General features: G+C 38.5%; 4 protein-coding genes across 5 annotated transcripts in view; 2 read left to right on the plus strand and 2 right to left on the minus strand.

Annotated features, from left to right (window-relative positions):
• LOC130420146 (E3 ubiquitin-protein ligase RNF43) overlaps positions 1-5,611 on the minus strand; it is a 77,255-nt gene extending 71,644 nt beyond the window's left edge. For both annotated transcript variants that reach the window (XM_056747262.1, XM_056747260.1), the window contains exon 1: positions 4,341-5,611. In XM_056747262.1, coding sequence (XP_056603240.1) covers positions 4,341-4,580 — 240 coding nt within the window. In that variant the 5' untranslated portion in view covers positions 4,581-5,611. The remainder of the gene's footprint in view (positions 1-4,340) is intronic.
• Positions 5,612-7,247: 1,636 nt separating this feature from the next.
• Positions 7,248-8,771, plus strand: LOC130420148 (tubulin alpha-8 chain-like). The gene is made up of 2 exons (XM_056747264.1): positions 7,248-7,720; positions 7,794-8,771. Exons 1-2 carry the CDS (start codon positions 7,709-7,711, stop codon positions 8,769-8,771), a joined length of 990 nt encoding a protein of 329 aa, XP_056603242.1. The 5' UTR covers positions 7,248-7,708.
• A 198-nt stretch (positions 8,772-8,969) lies between these two features.
• Positions 8,970-11,845, minus strand: hsf5 (heat shock transcription factor family member 5). The gene is made up of 7 exons (XM_056747043.1): positions 11,570-11,845; positions 10,828-11,306; positions 10,455-10,699; positions 10,013-10,101; positions 9,422-9,791; positions 9,216-9,293; positions 8,970-9,139 (listed from the first exon to the last, which is right to left on the minus strand). Exons 2-6 carry the CDS (start codon positions 11,282-11,284, stop codon positions 9,240-9,242), a joined length of 1,215 nt encoding a protein of 404 aa, XP_056603021.1. The 5' UTR covers positions 11,285-11,306; positions 11,570-11,845; the 3' UTR covers positions 8,970-9,139; positions 9,216-9,239.
• A 113-nt stretch (positions 11,846-11,958) lies between these two features.
• supt4h1 (SPT4 homolog, DSIF elongation factor subunit) lies at positions 11,959-13,344 on the plus strand. The gene is made up of 5 exons (XM_056747265.1): positions 11,959-12,154; positions 12,435-12,541; positions 12,685-12,740; positions 12,827-12,880; positions 13,044-13,344. The coding sequence occupies exons 1-5, from the start codon at positions 12,086-12,088 to the stop codon at positions 13,109-13,111; spliced, it is 354 nt and encodes a 117-aa protein (XP_056603243.1). The 5' UTR covers positions 11,959-12,085; the 3' UTR covers positions 13,112-13,344.
• The last annotated feature ends 4,300 nt before the right edge of the window (positions 13,345-17,644 follow it).

Genomic DNA, 17,644 nt, shown 5'->3' on the forward strand with positions numbered 1-17,644 from the left:
ACCCTTGTAACTGGATCTGATGGTTTTCCTATTAAAATGCTCTTCAAAGATCAAAGATCTATTGCTTTATGTCTTTACTATAGATGCTAACGCTCCAGCAGCTGTTCGAATTAAACCTTCAAATTTCACAGAGAAACAACCACCAGCACGCCGACCATGACAACAGCAACAAGACAAACATCAACAGGTCGGCAGGCGAGCGGAGGGGCGGGCAGGCTGTTATCAGTTTCCAGAGGGGAAATACAGACAGGAAATCCATCTGAATGAGGGGAGGGGAAGCCTATCGGAAACACAGAGTAAACAAACTTCTTTTTAATCATCTAGACTCGCTTCTTCAACTGCGTGCTCTTTGAAGTTCTCCTTTCGTGAACCCGTCCATCTCTTCCTCCCCATCATCTGCACTCCTGAGACATCAGACAGGGAGTTTCATTCTTTGAACTGAACATTAGTTACAAGTGGAGAGTTACACGATAGATAAGAGGCTGGCAACATGTTTGCTTAGCTAATGTGTACGTCTGCTGTCACGCTCGGTTTAACTCAATAATCGATTTCTGTCACTGCACACATTACCTGTCAGTCTGGTTACGGTATGACTAATTGTAAAATACTGTAATAGTACATGTATGGTTGGATGACATTGAAGAAAAATGTAATGTGATCATTTCCTGAATAATGCTTTATGAAATATGCATGCAATAATGCTTTGCTTTAAAAATCACTATTACTGTACATAACATTATAAAAAATGAAAATCACTTCTTAAATGTAATCCACTCTGTGTATTGGTAGGGCCCTTTGATTTCCGCGATGCGGAAAACGTGGACAGAAATGCGGAATCCAGAAATAAAAACTAAATTTGCTATATAACACGGATTGGCATGGAATCTGGCAAATGTATTTAGCCAGAAAGTAGTGCTGCACAGCTAACAAAGTGCAGATTGTGCTATACATAATGTTACAATATAAACATGGAATCCAGAAAAAAACATTTTTTAAGACATACTAAGTAGTAAATCCTACAAATGAAAAATATATATATTTGATTAATATGTGATTAAATAATATAATCAAGCCAAAAAATACGATTATTCAAGACAAATTATGCTTTGAGCTAAAAACAAGAATTTGGATGAAGTATTCCTTTCAAGTCTTGTTTAGTCTCGACTAAATGATGACAGAATTTCTCATTTTTGGGTGAAGTATCCCTTTAAATTTCAAAATTCCCTCCATTCAATTCCCATAGTAATGTTTATTCCTACTATGGAAAGTCAATGAGGTCAGTCCTTCATTAAAGCCAATACATTTAAATAGAAATGTATACATTTAATCTGATTGAATGAGTCACATACAAAGCTTATGTAAAATCAGACGATAAACACACTGCAACAGCACAAATGAAATAAATATAAAACACAGTTTAGCAACTTTGTAATGTAGTGTTGTATTTAATTTTGTGACACTCATATGTGTAATGTAAAGCACTCAAGTCCACACAAATATCCAGCATTGAACAGACATCTATGAAACAATTGGGATAAACCAATAGGCATCTTTGTGAGAAAAATGTTGAGCTGAATGAAACTGGCTGGGGGGAATAAATTGCCATCAGTGAGTAAAACTTTAATAGCTGTGCCAGGCAAAACCTCTGGAGCCTTTCACTCGCTGATCTCAGAGGACAACCATCCAAGTTCAAAGTGCTGGCACTTCACGAGGGGACCATCAGAACGCCTGACCCCTCTGACATGTCCAAACACTTTGAAGCTGGCCTTCAATGACCTCAGAACAGGACCTTCTGTTAAACTCCTTGACAGCAAGAACAATTCCTTGAGATCCTATACAGTCACTATTATATACAGTCGCTGTCAACACTGACACACAACCACACGCACAAATTCTGAAGCATAAAATGAATATAGAATATATATATAAACCAACATACAACGATTTTACACAGAAATAAAAAGGTTCCACATTTATATCATAAAATAAACCGAGCACATTAGATGTGCCTGCATTAAAGGGCAGTGGCTCAGAGGAGAGGCCTTTTCTCCCTAAATAAAACCTTTCCACCATCATCATCATGTCTGATCTTGTATTTTCCTGCTCTGTGATCCACCGAGCAGCCCAGAAAAGACATTTAAATTTGGGGAGAGCAGCTCGCCAACCTGTGGCCTGCAGAAACAACACGCTCACGAACATCAGATGGGCCAGTGGATGTGTAATTACTGGTGGTTATAAAAACTGGCTGTCATTCTCTACGAGGCAAATTCAAAGCAGCCTGAGGACAGCCAGACTGACACGCCTGCACGAAACGGGAAAAAAAACCTTTTATCCGACGGTCGCCCTGTTTAGCGTGAAGTTTTTAATAACTCTCTGGACCGACGTTGCATGGTAAAGCTGGGCGATTTATCCGATCCTTAGTGCAGGCCATTAAAAAAAGTATTATTTTAAAGCTGCAATTTGTAACTTTTTTCTGTAAAAATTAAAGAAAAATTATAAAGTAAATACACTGCTTAAAAGGTTCTTCATACCAATGACATAGAAGAACCATGTTTGGTTCCACAAAGAACCACACAGTTGAAGAACCACCTCTATATTATTTAAAGAACTTCCTTCGCCACAAATAACCTTTTGTGAAACAAAGTTTTTTTTGGATGTTAAAGGTTCTTTATGGAACCATTTAGACAAAAAAGGTTCTTATCTTTTAAAAGGTTATTGTTTTGTGAAGCATCTTTATTTTTATAAATGAACATTAAAGTGATTAAAACTGTTGCCTGGTTTAACCTTGATTCAAGCTTTTAAAAGTGATTTATCATTTGAAATGTCGGATTAGATTTGGGGGAAAGAGTCAGTTTGACGTCATTCAACCCACAAAGATGTAAAGTAAACTGCAATTTTATGTTTCAAACAGACATGACGATAAAGAATTGCATTTTTAAATTTGGTGATCCTTGTGCACCATGTAAAGCCTTTACACAAAAGTTTTAATATCTTTTGTCACAATATTGCCATTAAAGTTGGTGTGTTGTATTAATGGTCATACATCGGTTCAAATTGTTCATTTCAATAAATTCTCAAATTTTGATAGGATGTTCATATTATATCACTTTTAATATATTTAACAGCATTCCTACAACTACATAACTAAAAAATAAATCAAGCCATTTTAGATCAAAACATAAATCATATTTTCAACCCTCCATAGAAGAATATGGGACTATATTTGTAAGCTGTATCGCCCAACCCTTCACACACAAGTAAAATGCTCAAGATAATTCAACATCATTCGTCTTAAAAACAGACAACAGCCCTAATGTAGCATTAAAGAGATCTGGCTAAAAAAGCACATGAATCTATCACTTTTTCCCCTAAAGGAAGGAACATTGTGCAGCAGGACAAAACGCCGGGGCAACCCAGACCTGTTTCAACAGGCCGACGCTACAACAAAAACAGCGACACACTCTGTAAAGAAGCCCTGCGCTAAAAAGAGCAGCACCTTTTAACACTCATGCACGCAAACATACACTCTGGTAAGTTGTGTCATTTACCCATTATTTTCCACACAATGCAGATCACACTTACGACCCCCAGAGAAGGCCTGAACCTTCAACCTTTGAGTTACTAGCCCAGTTCTGTAACAATTCTGTTCTGCTCGGGCTTGCGTTCGCAAATTACATTTTGCATGTAGATACTAGTTAGCAGCGCTTGGAAAGGGATGAATGAGTCCTATAAGCATGTGGCTTGTTTAAGGTTGATTGGTTATGTAAGGTAAAGTGAAGAGACTTGGAGTGATCTATTTTGATAGAGTAAAAATTTAAAATAAATAAAATGGACTACAACAACTCACACCCCACTGTGGAAACTTGGTCTTTATTCTATTTTATGGTGTAATATCTCTTTCCTTCAGGGAAAAAGCTTTCAAGATACATTTACAGTTAGCGCATTCCCTCTGGCGTTATCTGGATCGCTCTCGCAGAGAACTGTTCTGCACGCAACCTTCAAAGACTCAACATCTGGCAGTATGGCCTCGGAGAACAGACCAAACGGTTTTCAAGACCACAAATCTATCACCTCCAATAAGCCTGGGTGGAGCTTTAGGCACTCAAAGCAACACACAAAGGCTTCCTCTTCGAGGAGGCCGACACACTGGACAGCAACATTTCTCAGATGAAGGATGACGTGTTTCAGAGAGCACAGAGGACTGTGGGTTAAATAGGTAGACTATGTTAATCTGCTAAAATGGGCTCATCTTCTCACAAATCTAGTGTAGACCCTTTTCCAGATCACCTGTAGGTTTAGGCATCCAAAGCAAAGCACTGCAACCAACATCCAATGCTTACCTGCATCAGTTTTCCCTCGGCATAGCCAGCACTGCCTCCGGCAAACACCCCCTCCAGTGTGATGGGCCTGCTGGTGGGCTCCTGCTTCAACAGGGTCACTTTGATCACGGCTTTGGGTGCCGACCTTTCGGACTCCACGGCAGCAGCCAGTTCCAAACCCGTGTGGCCCAACGCCACTTGCAAGGTGGCCATGAGTAGCCACGGCCAGAGCCCGGCCAATCGCCACACAGGAACCCTCATTGTCCCGGGCGCAGGGGCGGGCTCCGGCCATCCATGATGCACTGTCCACAGAGCTGCCAATCAGAGCCCAGCAAAAAAATTAAAATAAAGAATTCCCAGCTATCCACTGAACGTGCCCAGAGATGTCAGTGGCTTCTGAAGTCTCTTTAATGTCTTTTTCATCAACACCTACTTAAAGTGGTGTCTTTCAAACAAAAGCATAGTTAATAAACAATTATACTGTTTATAAAACTGATATCACTTGTTATCACACACACACGTAATCAAAAGGCAGTTTAGTATCGATTAAATGTTAGTTTGCGTGAGCTGGCCCGTGTCACTGACAGCTAAACGTGAAATATGACATGCGCACATTAATCCAAAGTGGACAGATGGGATCGCGCACAGGTGACCCATAGAGTCCGATCACCTGAGGTCAGATCTATATGATCAGAAGCACATTATGATTTCCGTCTGGTTTCCCGCGCGCAGTGATTGATAAAGTCACGCCATAATTACTCATTTTCGCGTCGCGTCCACTTCAAAGGATTCCAGACATTCCAGCGCGCGACAGGTTGAAAGATTGTATCCATCAATGCGACATTGTATCAATGTTGCTCGACTCAAAGCCTACGACAAAATAACAGCTTGTAAAGTTTCCCCGTCAGGTCCCGCGAGAAAAATGAAAAAAAAGTAGAAAAAAAGTATTATCTGAGTAAAACAAGAGCGGCGAAACTGCTAAACGTTTTGCCGAGCGATTCGCCTGTTGAAGAGCGATGTTGACGAACGTTTACTTCCACGGTCGTGAATGAATTAAGATGAACAATCTGTTGTGCCTTTACAAGCCCGTTCGCCGTTCAGTTCTTCCTCACGTTAAAACAGATTCTCAGCAGATTCATGTCCTGAAATCCAGTGATTTCTTGAGCAGAAATCCCAAAGGCGGTGTTCTTGGTTTGATATATAAGCCGCGTGTCGCTTATCCGAACGGCAAGGATCGCTGGAAAAGTGTAAAGTTGAAGTGTGAGTAACTCTGGCGTGTGTGTGTATGTGTGTGTGAGAGTGTACCTGCTGTGGGACTGACACTGAGGGTGGAGCAGAACTTCTCTGATCCCACCAATTAAGGCCACAGACACTGCGCCCTCTGGCGGACATCTCAGCCACGTCATAAAAACAAGAGGTCAATAATATTTCCCATCATACCTAACTTTGTAAACAAAACCGAAAAACACTCAAACGGGCCTTTTTAAGGACTCCTAGTAGTATAATTATCAATTTATTTGTTTTTAAAGAGCTATATACACGTATGTTTTTGTGTGTGCGCGCAGAATTCTACTGGAGGAAATGTTACAATATTTTTGATGAATAAAGACTAAGACCGATACTAAAAATGACAAAAGAAATTATAAAAACAGCTGCAAAACACATGATCTGAATGATCAATTTTGTTATAATACAAATATACTGATGTCGGTTTTAGAAATTGTATTTCTATATTATATACGGGTGTGTTTCAATTCATTAGCATATTGTTAAAAAGGTCAATATTTTACTCATTTGTAAAATGTATTATCACTCATTTCAGAAAGTAAAACCAATACATTATATAGACTCATTACACATACAGTGAAATATATGAATATATGGCTTACAGATAATGACAACCCAAAATTCAGTGTCTCTGTAAATAGGATCAACACAAAAAAGGATATTTTTAACATAAATGTCAGGTTTCTGAAAAGTGTGGTCATTTTCATGCACTCAATTTTGGTTGGGCCTTCTTTTGCATGAATTACTGCATCAATCAGACTGTGGCACTGCTCAGGTGTAATGGAAGCCGAGGTTGCTGTGATAACGGCCTTCAGGTCATATGCATTGTTGGGTCTGGTGTCTCTCATCTTCCTCTTGACAATACCCAATAGATTCTCTATGGGGTTCAGGTCAGGCGAGTTTGCTGACCAATCAAGCACAGTACCACCATGAACATTGAACCAGTTTTTGGTACCTTTGGCAGTGTGGGCAGGTGTCAAGTTCTGCTGGAAAATGAAATCAGCATCTTCATGTTTCAGATGTGTTTATTGGTTGAAACCATTTGTCACTTCAAGCACATTGTGAGCCGTTATAATTTTAGTCACAGTAATTTGTTTCCTTGTTTGTAATAGTCTATTGTTTTAAATAAATTCAAATAAATCTCTTACAACACATTGAAACAAAAATAAACTACAGGGAAGAATGGGGTTAAAATGTGAACTACAGCTACTTCACCTTAAACTCACCCATGATGAATCTGTTTGTGAAGAAAGCACTTTTTAATCTTACGAAAGCCATAAAAACTGAGCTACATTTTATCCTCTTTATTTTAACACTGTGAGCTATAAAATGCAACAAAATGTTGTGAGGTTCTCTAGAATCCACAGGGTGACCGGGTCATTATCATTAATGAAAGCCACACCCTTCTGATGGAAGTAAATGAAGGCCAGCTGATCACTTTGGAATAGAGCTGAAGGTGAAGTGTTTTTTTCCTCAAACAATAACCAATTATTGACTAGTTTTTAAATAAATAAGGATTCCAGTGTTTAGGTTCTGATTTTATGTGTTAACTGGGTCCCTTCAGCACAATGGTGAGATTCATTTCTCAAGCTAATATCACTGGGACTATTAGTGTTTCTGCACCTGTAATGTAGTAACCTGTGTTTTTCTCCCAGAGGGAGTGTATCTCAGTACACATTGGCCAAGCGGGTGTCCAGATCGGTAACTCCTGTTGGGAGTTGTACTGTTTGGAACACGGTATCAATCCGGATGGAACCGTTATTGTTGAGGGCACCTCACTGGAAGATTCTTCTTTTGGCACCTTCTTCAGTGAAACTGGTGCTGGGAAGTATGTTCCTCGAGCTGTGTTCATCGATCTTGAGCCCACTGTTGTTGGTAAGTCCTTCTGTCAATATGTTCTCTTGTGTGACATTGTTAAACCACTGAGATCAAGCTTTTTTTTTCATGGTGACTGTTTATTTGTAGATGAGATCCGTAACGGGAGCTATCAAAAACTTTACCATCCTGAGCAGCTTATCAGTGGGAAAGAGGATGCTGCTAATAATTACGCCCGTGGTCATTATACTGTCGGTAAAGAGATTATAGACTCTGTGGTTGACCGCATGCGAAAAATGGTGAGTGTGAGTGTTTAAAGACTTTTACAGGATCCTTGACCATATTTAAAATGGTTTCCCCTTTTCCCTTTAGGCGGACCAGTGCACTGGTCTTCAGGGCTTTTTGATCTTCCATAGTTTTGGTGGAGGAACAGGCTCTGGTTTCACATCTCTACTGATGGAAAGGCTGTCTGTAGATTATGGTAAAAAGTCCAAACTGCAGTTCTCCGTCTATCCTGCCCCGCAGGTCAGCACCGCTGTGGTGGAGCCTTACAACTCCATCCTCACGACGCACACGACCCTCGAGCACTCCGACTGTTCCTTCATGGTGGATAATGAAGCCATCTTTGACATCTGCAAGCGAAACCTCGATATCGACTGTCCCTCCTACACCAACCTAAACCGGCTCATCGCCCAGATCGTGTCCTCCATTACAGCATCTCTGCGCTTTGACGGGGCCCTCAACGTGGACCTCACGGAGTTCCAGACTAACCTGGTTCCGTACCCTCGCATCCATTTCCCGCTGGTAACCTACTCTCCCATCATCTCTGTGGAGAGGGCGTACCACGAGCAGCTTTCCGTGCCGGAGATCACCAACGCCTGCTTTGAGCCTGCAAACCAGATGGTGAAGTGTGACCCTCGCCGAGGCAAATACATGGCCTGCTGTTTGCTTTACCGTGGTGATGTTGTTCCAAAGGACGTTAACACTGCCATAGCCAACATTAAGACGCGAAGATCCATCCAGTTTGTAGATTGGTGTCCCACGGGCTTTAAAGTCGGCATTAATTACCAGCCGCCCACTGTTGTTCCTGGAGGAGATCTGGCCAAGGTGCAGAGAGCCGTATGTATGCTGAGCAACACCACGGCCATTGCTGAAGCGTGGAGCCGTCTGGATCATAAGTTTGACCTGATGTATGCGAAGAGGGCTTTTGTGCACTGGTATGTGGGCGAAGGAATGGAAGAAGGAGAGTTCTCCGAGGCACGGGAGGACATGGCTGCACTGGAGAAGGATTACGAGGAGGTTGGTGCCGATTCTGCTGAAGATGATGTTGAGGATGAGGAAGAGTATTAAAGGTGTTTTGAAATTCACTTGTGCTTTAATAAACTTTGTAGCATGTAAAACTATTTGAAGTCTTGCTTTGCTGCTTTTGCTCGCATGTGGTTTAACTGCATTCAATTTTACAAATGTTTATTAAATAAAAATAAATCGTAACTTTAATGGGTACAAAATAAGAAAACCAAATACCCCAGACCATTTGAAGCGCAATGACACATTTTTTTGTGGTTTATTTAAATTGAGATCATATAATTTGTACAATAAATTGCAAACTTTTATATTGGTTTTGATTTGTTAACATGGAAACATATTGAGGAAATGTTTAAATATTTAAATTCATATTAATGTGTCATGAGCATATTTTGGAGAACATCACTTGTCATCTGGGAATCAAAACCACAACATTATAAAAAGCTTATGTATACTTTACAAAAATAGTGACTCCTAAAACCGTCCTACCGTGCCGTTGCAGTGAACATTTTCCTAGAATTCTGCTTTCCTGTCCGGTCTTTGATCTTTAACAGACGAATCCAAGACCTAAATCACACAGTACAACATCAGTTTGTATGTAGAGTATGTCCTTAAAATATTTCTAATGTAAACCTAACAACTAAAGAAGGCTATATTAAACATTTTGTCCTGAGTTTAAAGGTGTACTTTTTAACCTTTTCCTGAGACTGAAAAGATGCAGCTGACTCTCCTTTGGTTTGATTGGCTCTTTGCTCTGATTTGATGTAAGCAGTGCTCACGCCACAAGCAATGTCATAGGAATCCAGTTCTAACACAGAACTTGACGAGAAGCTCTTGGAACTGAAAAAGTCGAGCTTGGATGCAACCGGGGATGTGTAGAGACCGGCTTCAGAGGACTCGGGTAAGCCGGAGGAGTGGTGGGCTTTCACAGGAGAACCCACTCTGACCATGCTGATATCAGGTGAACTCTGGATCTCATCCACCATGTGAAACGCTCTCTCAAGGTATGCATCATCCCAGTTGTTTGGAATCTGTGCTTGAGTCTGGATGTAGTTCTGAGGCTCACTCATGAATAATTATGCTAGAAAAAAGATAATGAAAGTGCATTAGGCAATTAATTCCAATAAACGTTGAATAAAAACATGTGAAGGTCATATTTCCTTCAGCATCAAAGAAATGAAGCATAAGGAAAACAAAGCTACATTTTAGGTCTATAATGATTTTTATATCAAATCAATTATTACATTAATGCTCAAAATTAAATGGATATTGCTTGCACTTCTCACCGGGAAATAACGGTAACGCGAATATGAATATTGATCAGAGACGGTTCTGTCTGTTTCCATGATGCAACTTCCGAAATACTGACAAATAGCTGAGGGAAAAAAATCATACAAATTGAAATCAAACAGATTAAAATCACATGAGATAGTCATTCATTAGACTTTAGGACTTCCAATTAAACAGCTGACATACTGTTAAAGTATATGGCTAAAAAATATGTAGAAACGCATTCTTAAAAATTTTTGGTTTGTAAGAAAATATCTTAAGTTCTGAGATGTCTGACTTTTCTTTCTTGTATCTCAGCAATGTGCTCATGGTTTAAAACACGGTTGTGGTCCACTTAAAAACCCAAAGCAAGAGACCTCAGCAAAAATCTCTATTTGCTATTAAATATAATAATCAGATAAACAGCAGACAGATGAAAGCGAGAAAGAGAGAAAATACCTGGTGGGTAATAGTTTGAGGGGTATGTGTATTTAGGCTCTTGATGAAGCAACACGGTGGTGGGACTAGACACAATCCCATGAGGAATGTTGGGTGGATATCCCCTGAAAGAATAAAACGGGAAGCCCGTGTTGGTGTAGAACGGGGATACATCACCGTGGTGAAACATCCAGGATCGGGGTGGATTGGGGTTCGGTCATACGCATACAGCTGATGGGAGTCAGTGCTGTGGTGCTGTACAGAACCTAAAATAAAATGTGATTGTCAGGCAATTAGGACATGGGATGTTAACATCAGGTGTTCACAAAAATGAAGTCTTCAATAGAATAACTGCATAACTCATATCGTACAAAAAGTATGAACTTGAACTGGCCTGTTTTCTTAGTTGCGGTGTTTTGCTGAGATTTTAGACAAAGTGGTTTGGGTGCTCGACATGTCACCTTCTTTTCTAACAGGATCTTGGCCTTATTAATAATAGTTAATCTCTTCATATTGAGCAAAAGTTCTGGCTGACTCCTTTTGAAGTTGGTATTCTGAAAGTGATGAATGTTAGGGTCTTTGGGCCCGTGTGTCACCTTCCTGAAGCCGTACAGGTTGAGCTGTCGAACGATGCTGTTGAAGTTGGTAGTCTTGAACAATTTGGACTCTTGTTCAGGAGACATCAGCTCGATCTCAAACTTATGCTGGTTGATGATCACTCCGTCTCCGCTCGGGCTCCAGAGGACAGATTTTTTTTCGGGATCGTTGGCCAGATTCCATAATCTAGCGGGGAAATTTCTGCCGTTTGTGGACGAATTTGACTCAGACACATTAATCTTCATATCTGCCATGTTTAATCGGTCAATTAATAATCTGCAGATATACAAAAAAGAATATAAACAATGTTAACAATATAAAGATATAGGCTATAACGAAACAATATCAATTTACAAGGTAACAACATGGTACAGAAAAGGCAGTGTGTTTTTATATAAAAACATATTAATCTTATTATTCAAAGATCGAAATAATTATGTGGTCATATTAGAATAAAAAATATTAAAGGATCAAATTAATAGATGGATCAAAATATTTTTTTTTTCTAGATTTCAATCTTTTTTATCTAGTTACGTTACCGTTTTCTTGCAGAACCGTTACTGGGACCGTTATGAGCGAACGACCGCTAGAGGCTGTCATGACAACTACACGTCATATTCGAAAGCTGACGAAAGATTTGATATATTATGTTTTCTTTAAATAAGGAAATATCTGTCTTTGTGCTTTTATTCATTCTTACATCTCAGTTCTATCATTCTGTTGAAAAGAATTTTGTGGTATTGGATTTAGAAATGTAGTGTTTTTGTCTCAAAATGTACTGTGTATTTTGCTTTTATAATAAAGATGTATGTACTAAATTCTTAAATATAACGTACAGGTCCAGTGACGTTTAATAAAAAAAATTAAAAAATCAGTTTATCAAAGCGATCGAGCGCCGCGTGTCTATGATGTCATTAGTCCTCGCCGGAAGTGCTAACTTATGTGGACCCAGTGCTAATGCTACAATCTTGTTCTTTACAACTTCCATTGTATTGAAGCGTTTACATTTATTAATTTCTTTTGTAAATTGCAATATATCTCAATAACGTACAGCAATGTCTCTGGAGACTGTCCCAAAAGACCTTCGTCATTTGAGAGCGTGTCTGCTGTGTTCTTTGGTCAAGGTAAACAGATAGCACCCGTATTCACAAAAATGAATCATTAGCATAACGTTATATTGTTTTTTCATTATTCTTCTTCTTGTCCTAAAATGCATATTTATTGCGTATCACCATACTAAAATTATAAATAGCCCACAATTAAAAAAATCACACTAACACAGTAATTAGTTTAAATGTTGCATTTGAACTTTAGAAACCATATCTAAGTCGTGCTAGTAAATGTTGTCGCAGGATATGTTGGAAATGTGTATGTTTGATTGAAATCTGTGACATTATTTTCCAGACTATTGATCAGTTTGAGTACGATGGATGTGACAACTGTGAGTCATATCTACAGATGAAGGGCAATCGAGAGATGGTTTATGAATGCACAAGCTCTTCCTTTGATGGGTGTGTACATATTTTTTTGTTCTTACGTAACTATTAAGCCAAACACGAATAATTTGATTGAGAGTAACTTCATGTATTTGGGTTTAGTATTCCTACTAAGCCATACAGAATCTGACCACTCATATGTGTAATTTATTTCGTAGTGTTATTGCAATGATGAGCCCAGAAGACAGTTGGGTGGCAAAATGGCAAAGAATTGGTGAGTATTTAAGTGCACGTAGGGTCCATAACTACCGTCAGGATAAGCTCCTTTGCTTACCTGCCTCACTGCTCTGTCTCTCTCAGGCAACTTCAAGCCAGGTGTCTATGCGGTGACAGTTACAGGCCGGTTACCACCAGGTAAGTGTCAGATTTTAATCCTCTGATGATTTGACTGACCTGTCCCTAAACATGCAGTCACATAAAAACAGAGTAACCCAAAACATACCAAAAATCAAACAATGAATCTGATATCAAATCTTATTTATAATCTAGAACTAAAATTTATTCTGTTTTCTATCAGGTGTTGTGCGAGAGCTGAAGAGCAGAGGGGTCATCTACCGCTCCAGAGACACTGCTGTGAAAACATGAGGATGATTTACATTACAGATTATGAATTCGATTTTTGTAAAGTAGTGTGTGTTGCTGCATATTGAACATCCTGTTTTTTTTATTCTTCCATGCATCTCAGTGTTTCACGTCTTAAATAATGTTGAATATTCAACCATTGGTCGGGGGCTAGGGTTTGGGCTTGCATTTGATACAGATTTTTTTGGTTATTCTATGTAAAGGATTTAAATGTGAATAAAAGTGTTAGACACAGAGCAACAGTAGAGGGCGCTATCACGCTTCAGATATCTGCTGACTTTAACTATAGTGCAATATGTGGAACATTTCATCAGATTAAGAATTAGTGGTGATTTCTAAAGTGAGGAACACAACTTTTTTGCTTATAATTAGGGTAACTAGTACAAACCACTAAAATTTAAACATACGCATTTACGAAACCTATGATCTTACCATTGTAGGATCATTTTCCAGCATCTGAGCTACAGAAACACCAATAACGTTACTATCACAGTTACTATGTGACTCATAAAGGGTCCTAAATCACAAAATCAGTTCCACATTCAGTTGATGTTCAGGAATGTCACAGATCTCCCAAATGATGAGATAAAACAAAGATGTGTCACAAAACCCTTGGAACAAAAAGGAATATATTTGTCTTCAATTTGTCAGTGGTTTGTTGGAGTACTTCAGGTTGAACAGATCAGGAAAAGTGCGCATTTTGTGTCTTTAGCTTGGTATACTTAAAAATCTGCTGATCCATGTTCCTTTTTTGGAGTAGAGGAGGCACATTTATATAATTACTGTTTAACATTTAAAGGTACGGCAGCTGCACAATTTAATGGTTCTGCAAACTGACAAGCTCAAAGAACAGCACAAACTTTACACATTGTTTTCCAGCATTTTACAGATTTCAGAAAGTGTTTAGTTTCTATGAAGATGAAAAAATTCAAGATGTTACATGGGCAATTTTTTTTTAACGTATAGTATCACACATCACAAACAGAAGTTTGTTCGGTTTAAAATGCTAAACAGAAGCAGTGTTGTTTGTGACGCCCGGTGGTTATTCTGCTCCACCGTTGTGAGGACTGACATCATACATCCAATAAACCTCTAGAACAGCTGTTAAAAAGCTCTTACTAATCTAACACAGTTAAGAAATGTCGTAAATGTTACACGTGTTCAAATAGATTTTTGATGCCTAGTAGATGTGTTTCTAAAGAACTAGAGATTATAAATCTCTAGAATATATACGTTTATCCTCTTTCAGTTTTTAATGGCTACACTCTTAAAAATAAAGGTGCTTCACGATGCCTTCCAAGACATTTTTTGTCTTAATGGTTCCATAAAGAATCTTTAACATAACAAAAGGTTCTTTGTGGTGTGAAAAGGTTCTTCAGATTATAAAAAGGTAAAAAAGTGCTGGTTCTTTAAATAACCTTTGACTGAAAGGTTCTTTGTGGAACCAAAGATGGTTCTTATATGGCATTGCTGTGAATAACCTTTTAACTACCTACAATTTTAATATAGTATACCTTCACACATTTGGTAGATGCTTTTATCCAAAGCGACTTTCATTGCATTGTATTATATATTTTTTTGTTTCTGACTATGTGCAATCCACTGGGATCAAAAGCTATAATATCTGATGTTTCTTATGACAGAAAACGTTTTAATAATGGATCATTCTGTATCAAACTTTATTTTTGATAGTGTTTCTGGTTGAGTTTAGATGAGTCAAGGAAGGTACATTTGAACAGGAACTTTATTGAGTTGCTGGTCACAAGGTCACAAACCTGCTACACTGTATTCCCCATGATAATGATTCTGTCATTATCAACTCAACGATGAACTAAAGGTGATTCAGAAACAACATTATAAATATTATAAATAAAATGTTAATGTGCCTGTTGATGTTTGCATAGATTTACAAGATTTAAGTCTGAAAACTCGCCTGTAAGTTGTAAAGCAAAGCTCTGCCATACCAGATCAATCTGACCACATGATTCCAAACTGTTCATGTGTCCATGTTTGGATTGAAAATTGAACAACAGAAAAGTTCTCAAAAAGCATGACTTGTTTCTAACGGTGATAAACAGACACTTCTGGTTGAACATGTAAACATTTAGCAGACACCTGAATCTAAAGTGACTGGCAACAGTGAATCAATGAACTGGACGTTTCTTGGTTGATTTGAGTTTCATTAGCTTAAGTCAATAACCCCGGTCTGCTTCAAAAGGACTTTTGGTTCTAACCGGAGCGTTGAAATCTTGTTAAGATTCAAACGCACCACACATTTGGGCGAAGCGTTCCTCCCCTCCATTGTGAGTTCTGTTGGGTTTAACCGCAGGTACATAACATCGTCTCACTATGTAGGCTGAATGTGTGCACTTCAAAGTGCTTTTTGTTTTGCACCCAGGTTTACACCCCAACACAGAGTGCAAAACACACCCGCTCGATAACACTACAGCACCACTTTACTCACAGAAAAAAGCAGTAACTCAGCACAGAGGAATTCCACAATGTATTTACACACTCGTGCTTGAAATTAAAACATCGAATGTTTCAACAACTGAAGGTGATGTCATAATATTGCAAAACAGGGTACTTTGTAATAAATATCACACAACTTGACAACAGAGTTACAATGGATTGTAACATTTCATAAAAACGACACTATGTTTTTTAAGCATGATTGATAATCAAATAAAAAAGACTTGAAGCTCAGATCCGCATCAACTTCCTGTTTCAAAATCAACCATTGAATGTTATTTCCCTGAGCGTGCTCTAGTTGACCTCATTATACACAAAGACACTTTTCACTCGAGAAATAAAATGAATATAAAATAACCAAAATCTTCACAAAAGAATTTTGTTTTTTGTGAAACAAGCCAATCAGCTAAAAGAATCCAAAGCACTTTAAGCAAACCTGACAAAAGTGATATTGTTTTTTTTAAAGGGAATAAACTTAAAAGTTAACAGAATAACATGGTCTTTAATACATTAGTGTTAACATTTGTATCTCAAATTCATTTTCACTTCAACCTTAAACGTTTCTTTCTCGTGGATGAGTGTCGAAGCTTCCAGGCTGTTTATTAAACAGTATATAGTATATTACATCATTTTAACATCTGGAGAGGAAACGAACACACAGACACACAAACGTACACACACACACACACACACACACAATCACACACAAACACACACAAACACATACACGGTCATCAGCAGGTCTCAGTATCTGACCACTTATCTAAATAAGTGTTTCAACCACAGGTGCAAGTAAAAAAGTTGGTTTGAAGTAAAACGACAGTCGTCATTTGTAACCAAGAGTCCCTTCCTGTCGAGCGGACGGTCACTTCTCTATCGACAATGAGAAGGAAGATGCTATTGGCCAGTTCCTTTTATGCCCATATTTGGTGATATGTGAACACAAAGTGCAGACGATTGATTTGAACTAGATTTTCACCTCATAAATGTGAATGTTTGACCGTGTGAAACCTGTCAGCATGATGCTCAGTTGCAATTAGGGGTTTTGGCATTGCTAAGGTGTCACAAGTGGTAACCAAGCCATTGTATGCGTTTGCTAATGTGTAAACGCTTTGTGCTTACAGGCCTTATCAAAAAATGTCTCAGAAATGTCATGTTCAGGTTTCTGGCTCAGGTGCATGATTTTGCTAAGTAAGACTATGGGTTCAACATCTCTTCCTTGTCCTGGAATATACAATTCTGCCGAAGTAATCGAACCCAATCTCTAACCAGACCCAAAAACCAGAACAATCCGCTTTAAACTTACAGAGAAATAAAAAGATGTGTACAAGCGCCCTAACCCTGAACATTGGTCCATAAACAGAGGAAGTAAGAAATGATGATGAATCATCGGCCCAGTCTTCAAAACCAGTGGTCAGAGCTCTGTGTTATAAGACCAAGATAAAGACAAAACGAAAGAAGGGAACAAAGATGTATAAAGAAATAAGGGGGGGCTGAGGGGAAGCTGTTGCCAAAGCAGATAAAGTCTATCAGCTCAAACAGAGAGACTTTACCGTGAGCCAATCAGCTTTCAGCATACAAACAGGTCACTTCCTGCTCTGACAGTTGGTACAGTATATGCTTTAAACATACTTGGAAACAAATGTGTAATGCAATGTAAGTCACTTTGGATAAAAGCGTCTGCCAAATGCATAAATGAAATGATTAAAATGATATGAAAATGTACATAAGACACATTAGATAAAGCTCTATAAAGGTGAATTTAATAGCAAATTGTAAATAAATGAATGTACATCTTTTATTTTCATAATTTCAAACTTCATTTGAAACAAATATTTATTTATGTATTATTATAAATTAATATTTATTTGTATTTATATTTCAGGATGATCATCATTATCCATTTTTTTCTGGCCTCACATGACCGGACATCAAGAAGGTAGCTCATCATCTCATGAGAAAGTGGTGACAGACAAACTCTCACCATGGTTGTCTGACTGTTCCAGTTTACCTTTGTTTTCCTGGCATGTGAGGGAAAACAAGCAAAATGATGACATCTAACAC

Source organism: Triplophysa dalaica, chromosome 4, assembly GCF_015846415.1.
Source record: "Triplophysa dalaica isolate WHDGS20190420 chromosome 4, ASM1584641v1, whole genome shotgun sequence".
In the NCBI taxonomy this organism is placed as follows: Eukaryota; Metazoa; Chordata; class Actinopteri; order Cypriniformes; family Nemacheilidae; genus Triplophysa; species Triplophysa dalaica.

What these genes read in the sequence shown, in the direction of transcription:
- hsf5 (XM_056747043.1), bottom strand. Translation starts at nt 11,284, where the DNA reads ATGGCAGATATGAAGATTAATGTGTCTGAGTCAAATTCGTCCACAAAC. An exon ending in CTCAAACTATTACCCACCAG is followed by an intron (nt 10,102 to 10,454) that starts GTATTTTCTCTC and finishes TTTTTCCCTCAG; the next exon opens with CTATTTGTCAGTATTTCGGA. An exon ending in CTTTTCAGTCTCAGGAAAAG is followed by an intron (nt 9,294 to 9,421) that starts GTTAAAAAGTAC and finishes TGTGTGATTTAG; the next exon opens with GTCTTGGATTCGTCTGTTAA.
- supt4h1 (XM_056747265.1), top strand. Translation starts at nt 12,086, where the DNA reads ATGTCTCTGGAGACTGTCCCAAAAGACCTTCGTCATTTGAGAGCGTGT. An exon ending in ACAAGCTCTTCCTTTGATGG is followed by an intron (nt 12,542 to 12,684) that starts GTGTGTACATAT and finishes TTTATTTCGTAG; the next exon opens with TGTTATTGCAATGATGAGCC. An exon ending in TACAGGCCGGTTACCACCAG is followed by an intron (nt 12,881 to 13,043) that starts GTAAGTGTCAGA and finishes GTTTTCTATCAG; the next exon opens with GTGTTGTGCGAGAGCTGAAG.